General features: G+C 32.6%; 1 protein-coding gene and 1 long non-coding RNA gene across 4 annotated transcripts in view; one reads left to right on the forward strand and one right to left on the reverse strand.

Moving 5' to 3' along the window:
• Nucleotides 1-7,843, forward strand: part of LOC145674010 (uncharacterized) — a 32,309-nt gene extending 24,466 nt beyond the window's left edge. Inside the window, exon 3 of the long non-coding RNA XR_014128872.1 lies at nucleotides 5,966-7,843. This is a non-coding gene — a long non-coding RNA (uncharacterized LOC145674010). The remainder of the gene's footprint in view (nucleotides 1-5,965) is intronic.
• A 280-nt stretch (nucleotides 7,844-8,123) lies between these two features.
• Nucleotides 8,124-15,233, reverse strand: part of LOC145674001 (elongin-C) — a 38,442-nt gene continuing 31,332 nt past the window's right edge. For all 3 annotated transcript variants that reach the window (XM_081743829.1, XM_081743832.1, XM_081743835.1), the window contains exon 4: nucleotides 8,124-14,161. In XM_081743829.1, the coding sequence (XP_081599955.1) occupies nucleotides 14,020-14,161 (142 nt within the window). In that variant the 3' untranslated portion in view covers nucleotides 8,124-14,019. The remainder of the gene's footprint in view (nucleotides 14,162-15,233) is intronic.

The following is a 15,233-nucleotide window of genomic DNA, read 5'->3' on the forward strand; positions in this document are numbered from 1 at the left end:
TCCTAGAAAAATTTGTGGATGAATGCGAATTAATGGGTGTAGACGAGTCTCAATTTTTAAAGTTACTACCACATATATTACTGCCGCCTTGTCTAACATGGTTTAAGGCAATTAGGAATAGCCTCCGTACATATTCTAAGAACGCTCTGCTACCTAATTACGAGAACGATTTTATGATAGCAAATAGGAATGCCATACTGAGAACAAAACCATTCAATCCTAAGTTTCATAAAAGGATTCGTGGTTTCTACATATAACGAATTAAGATCATTAAATTCTAGTCATCCAGAATCCCGGATCATTGCTTCTATTCGGATCTTACTACCTTTTAGATTACAACAATTATTAATGTCCGCACAGTGTGTTAATTTTAACCATTTGATTATGCTTGTCCAAAATTATGAAAGTCAATCTGTAATGCAGAATGGTAATAGAGGGCTGGATAGAGGTCAAAGTAATTCTGGTCGTAATCACGTACAATATGCTCCGGTTCGCAATTTAAATGTACAAACTGAGAATACGTCTAATTCGTATCGTTTTAATAGTAGAACAAATGATCAATGTTACCGGTAATCAGACGCAACCTAATCGTAGAAATAAAAACAGGAATTTTAGAAATAGTAACCGGAATTTCAACAGGAACAGTAATCATCGCATGTTTACACAAAATCGATTTACAGATGGCGGAAATTACATTAATAGAAATCCGAATGCCGTAACAGTGCATAATCGCTCAGAAAGTACTCAAAATTGTGGAATACAGTGTAATTTAACTGAAGTTACAAGTCAATGTAATTTAAACTAGATTGTGCTGATGTGGAAGAGGTTGAACCCATGTCAGCGTTAAATACTTCTAATCAATTTTCTGATTGTGAAACTGATTTAAAAACTTTAGATACAAATACCCATTATTAATACGAATATAATCGTATAGTGTATGAATTAATAAATGGAAGTTATATGTATTTTATTTGATATTTGTATTTCATACTATTTATGTGTTCTCCTATGATTGCAAAACGCAATATTAATCGCATTATTCATGCTTCATGTTATAGAGTATATTTGAAAGCATCTTTGTAATGCGAGAATATACATTGAAGTTAATAATTTATGTTTTCTATAAGGAATTTGTATTTAAACAATTCTTACTTTTGTGTTCTTGTTATATTCGAATTATATGCTAATAATATAAATGTTAAAGAACAAAAGATATTTTTAATGTAAACGTATGGAAGTAATGACCATTGTGTAAAATTGATGTCATGTATTTCATGAAAAAAAAATTACGAGTAATGAAAATCAAAATTTATACGTTTTTCAAACCACTTCGAAATTAAATGTTATTACGGATTTAGTTTTAATTTGCCTAGAATACATATATATTAACATCTTTAGTTATTATGCCTAAAGTCAATGATTTAAATTTGTTAACAATTAACCTTTTTATGGCTCTTAACGACCTTAAATTAAGTGACCGTAATTTTTTTATGTGCCTTGTAATCAACTATTATGATGAAATACAATTAATAAGTGTTTTTAATGTAAAAATAAGAAAATGCATGTGTATTATGATATGGTATATTTTGTATGTACGAGGGGCACATAAGAAGTACCTAAGGTTAACGGTCCAGAGTTTTCTTTTTATTGAATAAATAAATAAATAAAAAGAAAAGTCCGTCGAGCGCCATAATATACAACACTACGTTGTATATTTTCTACTTGTAATTATTATTTTCTTGTAATCTTGGGCCGTAAGGTATTTTAAATATGTACTAAGCTGATTCTACTATTAGAAGAAGAAAAAGAGAAAGAAATAAGTTAGTTATAATGTCAATAAAAAAAAAGATATTCAAATGTTTTTTAAATAATATGATTTTGGATGTCGTTGTCAGGACAACCGAAAATAAATAGATTCAATCAGTAAAAAACGAGGTAGACATCTTGAAGAAAAAGTGCGTAAAAGTAAAATGTACATTTCTCGTTTATGATTATTAAACAAAGTGTGAAAACAGATAAATAAAGATGTTTTAATGGCTCAATATTAAGGATAAAGAACCAGTGATATCGTTATAGGTTTTCCTACTATATTGAATTGTTCTGTTCAGGGAATGTAGAGAAAAACCCAGAACTAATTTCCCATACATTCCATAAACTCGATGTTCTTCGTGTAAGTCAACAAGTAATCCAAGAATGACAATATTGCCGTGCCATTCTACTTGTCTGTAAGATTCTTAGTCACCCATCATGGACTGACTTTGGGAAAGTCCATACGAAATGTTAAACTTCTGGCGATGCTGCTAAGCTTCACATTCAATACCATAACATTTCCCTTTGAATTTCACGAAGTCGGAGTTTCTGATTAGCTTAGAAAAATCTAATTACACCTCAGTGCTTGTTCTTTGCAGATAACACTAAACCAAGGCGACAGACGATTCAATTACACTATCCTTTAGCTTGAAATTTAACGTAATTACTTGTTAACTTGCACTTAGCAAAAAGAAGAAGTATATGTTGGGTCAAGTTTGAGTGATCATAACAAAAGGAATACTTACCTGAGTATGCCAGTGGTAAAGCCTCTAGAGGAGAAAAATGCTGGCCGTGATTTTGAGGATAACTTGCTTGTAAAAAATATTACAATTCCTTGAATACTGGCCATTCTAACTTTGGGAGTACTATAAAGTAAAAATAAAATGTGACCAAAGCAAACACTTATTCATACCACTCTGTGAATAAAGTTTTGCTTTGGTCAGATTTTATTTTTATTTAAGTTCCATTTGTTCCTTTACAAAATGAGTGTGTATGTAAAATACCCTACAAAATAGCTGATTAAAAGTAAAGCACTTAACTGGACTCGTTAACCGCTCCATTAAAATAATGAAATGTCAATAAATTAACTATTCAAAAGAAAAGAAAATTGATGAATGTTCGTGCAATTGCTGCAGGTTGTTGGAGTTTTATTATTATTATTATTATTATTATTATTATTATTATTATTATTACCGGTGAGAGCTCAACGTAGACTGTTAAATTGAAATCTCATTTAGCGTAGTTGAAAAGAACTTTCTACTTCAAAGAAACTGCTTCTTATTTTGAATCAAAGAATAGGTTGTAAAAGTATCTTAATGTGTATTCAGAATACTCGTAGATAGTGCCCGTAGATAAGAATGTATAGACTTATATGCTTCAATTCAATATAAGTAATTTCAGAGTGCCAGAGTAATAATGAATTACTCGCCTACTAATATTCCTCAGTCATTTTTCTTTCAACATTTCCAGTGCTGCCCTCGCGCATCACGTCTCAGGGGCAAACACAAGTTTGAGTCCTATTTATAATAAGATCTTCCCATTGTTTCTGTATCAATAGTGAAAATTTTATACAACGATTGCCAAAATTTGATCAGTACTTGTGGTCATTTGCGTTCCCAGCGCTTACTCCTATTATCTTACTATATACAACAATTAAGAATATATGTACAACGTCAGTACACTAACCACGTTACTACTACGCTTTTCGCATGTAGATTTCAGGTTTATCAGCAGACGGATTCTTCTATATTTTATGGTAGTCCCAATTATTCGCAGAGACGTAAATCGATGTGTGTTCAATATAGCCAATGATTAGAACTACGATTCTAATATAGAATATATTTGCTGGTAAACCTGAAATATACCTAGGTACATATAAAAAATTCATTAGTAAGGTTGTTAGTGTGCTAACGTTGTATATATTTTTAATTGTTTATAGTAACATAATAGGAGTAACTTACAATTTTATTGGGAACACAAGTGACCACAAGTACTGATTAAATTTTGGTAATCGTTGTAAAATTTTCATTGTCGATAGAAAACAATGCCGATATCTTATTGTAGAAAAGCACTCAAGCCTATGTTTATCCCTGAGGAGTGGTGCCCAAGGAAGCATTTATTTTTAAAAAAATGAACATTAGGATATAACAAATTACTCACCTGCTAATGTGTTCCACAAGCTCGACAATTACCGTCTTGTTGAAGGAAAATAATCAGAAGTGGAGCACTCTTATATAAGCGCTTAAGAAAAATCGAGTGTATATATATATATATATATATATATATATATATATATATATATATATATATATATATCCAGTGTGATTCTTTTAAAACACATGGATTTCATTTGGGTCTAGAATTTCTACCTGAAGTCCGATTTTCATGCAGTTTGTGGCAAATGATCAAGGGAGGATGGGAAATTTATTGGAATGTGTGTACTGGTTTAAATTAATCCGGGTTAATATCGATCACACCTCAAGAAAAACAGCAAATTTTCGCCAGTGAACTTTACAACTGCAACGAGGTGTGGTGCAGTATGGAGATTTGTTTTTTTTTTTTTTTTTTTTTTTTTCGTTAGATGGCAACTTCACCAAGGTTACTAAGAAGCAGGAAACTGGGCCGCTGTATTGGGAATTGTGCTGCAATTCTCTATTCTACACTATTCTCGCTGTGCTACTGAGTGAGTATGAACAGGGCACAGTGAGAATAGTGTATTCTTTGGAACAGCACTAGTTTGTAGTTAAAGGTTTTGCAGAACGGAATTTGTTGTTGCTTTGTAAAGGGCATTCAGAAACAAATTTGCTTCACGTTCTGCCCCAGACAGGAACATAATGTGGTCGCTAGTAAATAAATTGGACGATACAGGATCGCTTCTGAGTGAGAAAGGGACGCATCGGACCCCGCAGGCGGCTGTTGTGGAAGATGTCAGTTATCGTCTTCTTAGGTCGCCCAAGAAATCTCTCCGTCGTTTGTGGCAAGAAACCGGCTATAGCTATACACATGTGATTTATACGTGTTACTACTAACACTTAATTTGTATTCTGACTAACACTTATTTGATATTCTGCAGTTTCACTTAAAAACTCCAGAACCCCATTCCAATTGTAAGGTACACTGGCGAAAATTTGCTGTTTTTTCTTGAGTCGTGATCGATATTACCCCAGATGAATTTAAACAGCACACACAGTTCCATAAATCTCCCATCCTTCCTTGATCATTTGTCACAAACCGCATGAAAATCGGACTTGTTAGAAATTCTAGACCCAAATGAAATCAGTGAGTTTTAAAAGAATCATCCTATATTATATATATATATATATATATATATATGTGTGTGTGTGTGTACTATCTGTATTATTAAAGTACGTTGCATAGTATGTGAAATAGTTTAAGGAGGTTGGTGATGAAAAAATATTTGTTTGCATATTAAATAATCATTTGTGTGTGCAATACTGGTAGCTCTTTATATTATTGCAGTTTCGAGTTAAATGCTCCTAAAGACACACAAAATAAAATGGAAACTTACTGCTTTTATCAATACTCGCGAAATTTGCTTAACAGTAGATAAATGTTAGCGACCCAGTAATGCTAAATGAGTAATGTGGCGGTACGCTGAATTATTAACCTCACACTTCATGCAACGAAACCACACATCAGCCTATGCAAAATGATTAATTCTAACGAATTCACGTTGTTACTCGAATTAGCTTCCAGTTTTTTAATGCTTCGTGTGCTCCTGTACGTGAAAGAGGTAACTGATAAACAATTTTCCCATCGAAGGACAACGTACTCCACTATCACAAGTGTTCCAAATTGTTAAAGATGTAAACCAGACGTTCAGGCTCTTGAATTCAGTATATTGATTTACACACGGAGATATATTTTGAGAGGAACAACTTAATTTCTTTTGTATATAAGTTTCATATTTATAAATCTATCGTGCTAAAGTTTTTTTTTTTTTTTTTTTTTTTTGTTTGTTTGTTTAATAATAGATCTTAGTATCTAAATGCGGCCGGCATTAAGAATGCTAAACTTTTATCTTTTCAAAACATTTAAACAGCTAGTTTAAAAGTTAATGAAAACCTAAACTATTTAATTTTTGGTAATCTGGAGGCTATGTTTTTATTATTTTTTTTTTAAATTTGTTTTTCAGGTAAAGATACTTGGAGATGGCAGTCTGTCAATCTAAATGGATTTGAGTAATATCTGTGATAAAGGAATTTTACTAGAGCATTCCATGTTTTGATGTGGTTATTAAAGTATATACGTTTTTAATAAATATGCATTTAGTTATTTTTAAAATTTATATGTTAGCATTTTATTGCGATATCAATGACTCGGAAGAAAGTTTAAAGACTATTCGAATTAAGAATTCCATCCAGGTTATATATACGAGGTGTGTTAGAAAAGTAATGAGACTGGTTTTGTACTAACTAAAGTTTTTATGTTTTTCAAACAATGTTATCCTCTTCAAAGTAGTTCCCTTGGGCAGCTATACACCGGCGGAGTCGTTGTTCCCACTCTTGGTAGCAGCGCTGGAAGTCTTCAACTGGTATGGCTTTTAACTGATCGGGCAGTCTTTTAAATGTTCTCCAGAGTTCCAAAGTGGCGTCCTTTTAGGACATGTTTCAATTTCGGAAAAAAGAAAAAGTCACAAGGACTCAAATCAGGTGAATAGGGGGGTGGAGAAACAACAGTAATGCATTTTGAGGTCAAAAATTCACTGATGGAAATGGCCGTGTGACACGGGACATTGTCATGATGAAGCATCCACTTGTCTGCAGTGTTTGGTCTCACACGAATCTCTCTTTTCCTGAGCCTTTCAATGGCACTTTTATAGAACACTTGGTTGACAGTTTGGCCTGGTGGAACAAATTCTTTGTGCTCGATATCCTTACTGTCAAAAAAATAAAGCAGCATCGCTTTGATCTTTGATTTGCTCATTCGACATTTCTTCGGCCGAGGAGATGGAGTGTGCCACTCTTCGCTTTGCCGCTTTGTTTCTGGATCGTACTCAAATATCCAGGATTCATCACACAATTGATGAATTCTTGGTCATTGGCAATCCTCTCAAGATCAACGCACACGTTTTTTTGATTGTCCTTCTGTTCAGCTGTGAGCTTTTTCGGCAACATTTTGGCACAAATCTTTCGCGTTCAAATCCTGTCAAAATTTGATGTACTGTGAAAGTGTTTAAATTTAACTGTTCATTCATCATTCTTATTGTTAAACGACGGTCTGATCTCACAAGAGCCCTCACACGTTCAACATTTTCGTCATTTTTGAAGTTGAAGGTCTCCCTGAGCGAGGTTCATCTTCAACATGTTCTCGGCCTTCTAAAAATGACTTGTACCAGCGGAAAACTTGTGTTCTTCATAAGCAGTGTTCCCCATAGGCCTGTTTCAAAAGTCACACTCGCGGATTCACCAACTTTAACACAAAATTTTATTGCACAATGTTGCTCTAAATTCCGATGCTCGATTTCTGTAACACACAATAAAAACACAACTTCACTGTTGGTGCTGTCAAAAATAATGTGTTAGCTGTACGGAGTTGTAAGTGGACTGAGGAAGTGGAAGGAATAAACAAACCGGTCTAGCATAGGCCGGTACATAACGTTGCCAGATCGCCCGCAATGTTGCCAGTCTCATTACTTTTCTCACACACCTTGTATATATAAATACGAGAAATAAACATGTTCTTGAAAATTAAATATTTTTATTTTCCTTCATGTAATTCATATTTTAAAACTCCCTGCTTTACATTATAGTAGTTTTATAACAAAAACCAAACTATAATCACAAAAATGTATAATATTCACTCTTTTATAATGAAAGTCTAATTTGAAATATTAATGACAAGATGTAGTCTGTCTCAATCATGTAAAATTGTTAACAAAGCATTTGACAATGATTTAAATTTAATTTTGTGTGTATTACGGTTATCCAATTTTAATCATGTCTGTATCAAAATCATGTACAGGTATAATACAGAATATATATATTACCTGGACAAGACTTACAAACATAATTAGTTAGAAATAATTTCTGCTTTTATAGCGTGTATTATTAACTTTCCTATCCACAAATATAATTTATTTGTACAACTTAATATTTGATATAGCCTTAGCAAATTTTATCAACTTAAATCACAAGTAAAATTGATAAAGTAATGAATTTCGTTAATCAGCTTACAATGTATTCTGAAAAGAAGTTTCCAACTTGGAGGAAACTTCAGGAAAGAATTCCATCGTTCACGAAGATGATTTCGTCCTTGTACAGCGGAAGCATCTACCAGCACTTTTTTTAAAAAAAGGATTTAGGAATAACCAGATTAGTTTTCTGTGGCTTGAAGAAAATCATGTCTTTTATACTATGGAAATATGTACTCAGAATTTTCTTCATATCAAAGTCCTTGACAAAAGTTTCGTACAGATATGAATAGATTCAAAATAGTAACTCTGAAAATGTCTCGGTGAAAATATAATGCGCTCAGTAGGAAATATCTTGGTGAACACTTTATGTTAACGAGAAATGGTACACGACCAATGTTTTAAAATTCTTAACCTTTCATATTTAGGTTTTATTTTGGAATGTTAACGTCACCACTGTATTTTCTTTCTTGAAACGAAATATTCATTCATGTATTTAATGACAAATAAGCTTATTTATAATCAAATCTGATTATATATGCGTCTGGAACAAGCAATACCGAAGAGAGAGAAAAATGAATTGCTTAATAGAAAATAGTAACAACAATCACACATTCTTTCGCTAAACGCTTCATCATATAGGGTGGGAAGAAACGGATTTCAATCCAAGGTTAATTTATTTCCAAACTCTTTTTAAGGTGAACTTATTCCAAGGAAGTTTTATACAAGCGAGATTTGATTTAAGCTACAAAATAAATTGTAATGGTATTTTTGTAGCTGTTTTTCACGAAGACCTAGTAATTAAGAGAAAATCAACAATTAATTATGGTTCGTAATTTCATGATTTTCTGCTTAACCCGAGACAAGAATAAAAATAACTCGCACGGAAACATTTATTGTATTTTCTACTTTGGGTAAGATATATTTTGCAATAATTTAACGTAATTTACAGAATACTTTGGATATGAATATTCCCATTAAAAGTATTACGGAAGTACAGAAAAATACGATTCGCTGTTCAGTAAAAATAAAATAAAATAAAATAAATAAAAATAAAAAATGTAGGTATGAAGCGAAACTTTGTTAATTCTTTAATATGTATTTTTGAGGCTTGTATAACGACACCCCATCCAGCTAGCAAGTGAAGGTCATCCAAGCACTGCTGGATTGATAGGTTCATTTAAGTTTAACATCTCTTTCAGTACCGAGGCTGTATGAGATGGCATCTACATTTTAAAGATCCGACCCGGCAAATCCCCACCGACAATCGAATTCGAGGCCACGTGCACAGAAAGTGCGTTAGCCACTCGGCCATAAAGGTGGTTCAAAAATTGCTGGAATTTCAGGAACGATTCAGTATTATCAGTCTATAGTTTATTCCGAAGACTGCTTTTTATTTTTATTTTATTATTTTCTCTCGTTAGTAACATGTAATATAGAAGGCTGTAAGCGGGGAAGTAATTCCATCTTAAAAGACCTTTCCAGTTTCCAACTTTAATATTACACAAAGAAATGAAGTTCAATCACTGATAGCTGCAAATTAAAAGCCCTGTGCCATCATAAAGTTAGGAGAACAAATACAGCACATACTCCTCAGCGGCCAGTTATTCACATTTAAAGTGTTCTATGTAAAGGCACTTTAGTTTCATTAAATTAAGTAACAGCATTTTTGTCTAGTATTTTCATTGGGAAACTTTTTTTCAACGAATCAGCTAAACGATTCTCTTGTTTCTTATTACCACTAATATTATAATGAAATAAAATACAGTATATTAATTTAGACTTCCGTGTACAGTCTGACTTGCCAACATGAGCACATACACGGGGCGAAATCATGTAGGGACAAGATTTTTTTTCCTGCAAATAACGTACCGCATCATATTGTAATATGGGAATGATTTTCCTCCGTAACTTTTTCCAAAATTATACAAGGAACTTTTGTTTTCATTTTAGGAAGGCCAAGTGTGTGAATGTAGCAGTCTCACTTTATGGGGCGGAATACTCGGGTTCCATTCCCAGTGGCATTATACGTAGTTTCGATCCCACTTTAACTATGGATTCACATAATATAAACTCGGTACTGAAGAAATCCTTAAATTCCAACAGACTATCTGTGTTCTCCCCTCTTCATTCGTAATACTAATATACGCCTCCTGGGGAAATATGTGAAAGATGAAATTTGTTAACTCAAAGTTCTTTGTTTACCCACCTAAGTGTAGTCTCATTAACACGGGATGCATAAATTTAGAAATGGAAGCTCCTGCATCAGAACCTGCATCGGCAAAAGTGACAAAATCGTAAACCTAAGATGATATGGGTACGTTTTCAGTGGTCATGTATGAGAGAATAAAATATACTTTAAAAAAATGGTATTACATACATACAGTTTTAATCTAAGAAGTAAAATAATAGAAATTCCTTATAATCTGACTTGCTATCTCAAACTACATGGCATTTGTTTGTTCGTGTCGGTGTATGACAGATGTCTAAAGAGTATAACCAAGGAACACTAACAGATGGAATCAAGATCCTAGATTTTCATAAAGACTAACATTATGAATTCAAGATGAGATGCAATAGTCCGGTGGCTAGGATAAATTAATAGGAAAAGCTAACAGTTTCAGTTATTTAACGTACATTGTCTACGAATGATGACATTTATTTCTGTTATAAAGATGAGTAGTTAGTCAATAGTGTAAATATTACACTAGAAACACTAGAATATAGTTTACATTTAGAAACTGTGACGTCATTGTTCGTGCAAAGTTAGTTAGAAACGATAGACTATAATATAGACATGTGGATAACTCGTGCATGTTGAATAATTACTTATCAGACGTCTCATAATTGTTTAGTCACGCTACAGGGTGTCTACTAAAATTCCAAAATTAAATTTCGTGCCTTTTTTGTGACCTTTTCTTACCAAACCATAAAATTTCGTAACATTCAAAAACTAATAACAGTGCCTATATTCTTTAACACTTAGCTTTATCTTATCTCTACTTTCAAAGGCTGTTCGCTGGAGCGATAAAAACTTGGTGTCTTCTCACAGTTGAATAAACTGGTTAGATGCATAGGTGGTTTCGGCGATGCGATGCTATTTGCATCGTCACTGTTCAATGATGCCAGGTGAAGGACAATCTCAAGAGAGAATTTGGATGCAAATTAGACAGTTTACATGCATGTGATAGAAGCTTGCGATTTGGTAGTGTCTAAAACCGACCACAAACATTTTTGGCGGTGAATTTTGACGTTTTATAGAACAAAATTTTCCAGTCGCTACTTATATTTGTACAGATAAAAAATTGTGCCCCAAAAGCTGAATTGCATGACTTTTTCTTGACTTTTATGACCGCTTTCTGACTTCGTGACCGATAGACACCCTGCGCTACTTAAGCATGTAATTAAATTAATGTCATCTGATCTTTAACAAATCACTGCATATGCCAGCTAGATATATCCACTACTACTTACTACAGCATGAAGCATTCCTCGACTTCAGGCAAGGCACTCAGTTTCATTGACTAAAATTCAAAGAATGAAAAATCGGCTTTTCCTCTATTTATTATATAATAGCGTTATCTGTAATTTTTCCAATTTCTTCTACACCACTGAACGACTGCACCTCCTCTTCAGTTCTAAATCCTATTTATTTTGAAATTGATTCTTCCTTTGAATTGACTTACTACAGTGATTCCCAACTTCTTTTAACCGGCCACACACCACCCATGACATTGCCCACAAAGCATTAAGTACTGTAATATATATATATATATCGAACTCAAAATCTACTTCAATTTATTATTAAAGACTTCATGGTAAAAATTAAATACGTATCCTATCTAATAGGCCTCCTGTACGGCATAAAATTTATTTCTAATTTCTAAAATTGCGCGACACACCTGTTGGGAAACGGATTTAATATCACCTACCTAATGAGCTGAGGTATCTTTTAAAAGTTTCTGCAAAAAGTGTCTAAAGTATCTTTTAGAAGGTTACCTTCCGATCTTTTACGGCTGCCTTTGTCATATTTTCAAAAAATATGCAATACAAAAGTACGTTTACGTTTGTTATTGTTATTGAAATGTCTGAAAAGAGAAACTACTGAGAGATCTCAGTGTTAACAGCTACGTTCAATGCTACTGGCATTTATCAAGCTATGTTAAAGTACTTACAATTTGGCTGATGCCATAATTTTACATACTACTACTAATGCTTTATATCCATAAGATCTATCATCAATGCCGTATTCATATATATTAGTACATTTTTTACTCAGGTTTGTTCGAAATGTTTCACACAGAACAGTTCGAATTGATATGAGCGAATGGCATGTTAGTCCATTCCAAATCATCAATCTGCAGGCGTGTGCCTTCGCATGTTTCGTGACTTTCACTCTTTTTGTATATTAAATCTGTGTGGTGTCTGTTGAATTGTTGGCTGTTTACACTTTTCTTACGAACATCATAGAAAATGTCTCAGTTCAGACAGACTTAATATGGCTTACTGATTTAAACCACGGCCATGTAGTAGCTCGTATATAAAGTCAATACTTGGTATTACTTTATAGCCACGACTAATTTCTACCATTAACCTAAATTTTGTGTAACTACTAAAAAATTCAAAGCTGCAAACTCGAATCACGTCAGAACATGCCAAAAATTGGTTCTAATAATAGGTAATTCACCTTGCATGATACAATATTTACAATATTTAGCGACAAGGAGAAATAATTAGTAAGTAACCTCTCAGGCACACAGACTCTGTATTTAACTTCAAGTCTCACGGTACGTGTATAGCTCAATTAAGATAACCGTAACTAAGGAAAAAGAACAGACGGAACATGTAGCTTTTCACAGTCAGTTTTATTACAATAGTAGATTGCCACTCAATTGTTGTAAAACTAGAAAAGTTGTGATCTCGGTGGTCCTGACAGCAAATTTTGTAACACAATACAATTTAGATGTGATTCAGTTAGGTTATTCCGTTTGAAAGGTCGCATTAATATAACATTGCAAAAATTATTTTAATTTAAAATATTGATATATGAAAAAAAAATCATAACACATTAATACGACGTTCTAATTTAAAACTTGAATTTTATTGAATTTAACTTCATTTCGAAAAATGTGACTTCTTTAGCTTATATTATACTCATGATTTGAAACTGGTCGTACTTTTACATGACTTCATAGCAAGTAACCAATCTGTATCATTTCAACTGACACATCACAAAAGAAAGAAAGAGAGAGAGAGAGAAAAAAAACACTAAAATTAATAACAGCCTAGTATCTAGAAATAGGTATTTTGGTTTTATTTTGCGTATGAATGAAAATTTTCAACTATTTGAGACAAATAAAAATTTTGCATTCTATATAATTTGAAATGTGAAAGGCGAACATTGCTATGGATGAAAACTTAAGCAATATGTATTTTTCTTTACTTATATACCACAGAAAAGTTACCAATATATATATAATTTGAAATTCGTTAAAAACCACAAATATACACATAACTCACTCCCTTCTACAGCTGATTATTCCACAACTATTTCTTTCACACATACAATAACAAGACCACACTGCCCAAGAGCATTGCTTGAAACACAGTTTAATGACAAAAAAATAATTAACTGTGTTATTTTAAATTAAATATAAACCTACGGTCTTCCACACACTTACGAACGAAAAAAAATATTATCTACACAAGATTAACATTCCTTCTCATGAAATGTCATGTCATAAGAGCAAAACATGCAGAAAATGTGAAGGAAAATGCACGTGTAAAGTTGTTGTTGTGCATTAATTTTAACTTGTTCCTAAATTAGCGCTGCTACTTCGACTTACTACACCAAAATCGACGGGTATGACGAAATGAGAAGAACTGCACATGGAATTTGTTCCGGTGAATTCACAGTTTAAAAAAAAAAAAAAAAAAAAAAAGAAAAGTATAGTCTTGCTTCGCTTATTCAATAATATATGTTCACATTATGCTCTTCAACATTTTTGTATTAATTTAGAACCTCAATATATAACAATGCAAATATGAGACTTAAATTAACAATCCAAAAAGTTAGCTGCCATCAATAATTCTAAAGCAATTTCTGGTGCAATTGGAAATTCAGGAATTTCTGTCGAGCTATTAGTATATCTCACTTTGTAAGTGAAGTACATGCAGACTTTCTGAAGAACATGTGATCTAGGAAAAAGAAAGAAAACACTGTTATACAGAAATTGTAATAAGACATATTATAACATTTGTAATAAAGAAACTGAAATGGTACATGCAATATCACTTGAGCTAGTCCAAACGCAATACGTGGTTTGACTTCCCATTCAAATTTACAAACTGTCTAGAAAATAAAATCAAAACATGTATATTATTAACTGAACTTAAAAAGAAGTTCTTAACTATGCTCCTCACTTTTTTCTTTTTTCTTTTTAAAAAAGCAATAATAATTTCCTAGAATCCAGAAATATGAATGCTTGACAAACTCGGAACATATCCGAATTTCCCTTCTCTCTGACTTTTCGAAATGGTAGTGACTCAACTATTTTGTTTTATTTTGGATTCGTAGTTCCTTCGTTTATTATTTCAAGAAGTCCACCAAATTCGCATCAAGTGACTGCACATCCTAGAAACTCTTAATTTTACTATGGTCTAAAATTAAACTGATATTTTACAGAAAATAATTATATATAATTTACCATTGTAAATTAGAGTTTGTTTCTCTAAACGTGCTATTCTGTTTAATTCAATACTCTCAACTGACACAGATGAATTCAACTTGTAGTTACCAATTCGAAAATTATAAACACACAATTAAAAATAAAAAGAATGCAAAAGAAAATGATAATGCTCAATATACAATAAATTATTAGGCAAAATAAAAATTGATCCAATCCAATAGTACTAGAGCAAGAGTCGAAATACTGACAGTAATCAACAAATAAACACGAAAAAAGTACACTGGACACTAAGGTAAGTCCATTTGGATGGAAGTTACACTTGCAGAGAATACTCCGTTAGTTCGATAGACGGCATGTTGCACTACTACAAAACGAAAAACTTAAATTTATATATTGCATACAACCTTCCGTAGTACATTATTATTCCTTATTATATTCAAATAAAATCTAATTCATCTCCTATTATAATGTCATCATATTCTTACTCGTTCGCGTCACTCTCCATTTATACACAGTATTGTATCGTTACACATCTAGGAGATATTTTATAGATTCTCATCATCTAATTCGGTGTTTTAGTT

This window comes from Thermobia domestica, chromosome 2, assembly GCF_964235325.1.
Source record: "Thermobia domestica chromosome 2, izTheDome1.hap1.1, whole genome shotgun sequence".
NCBI classification, from domain to species: Eukaryota; Metazoa; Arthropoda; class Insecta; order Zygentoma; family Lepismatidae; genus Thermobia; species Thermobia domestica.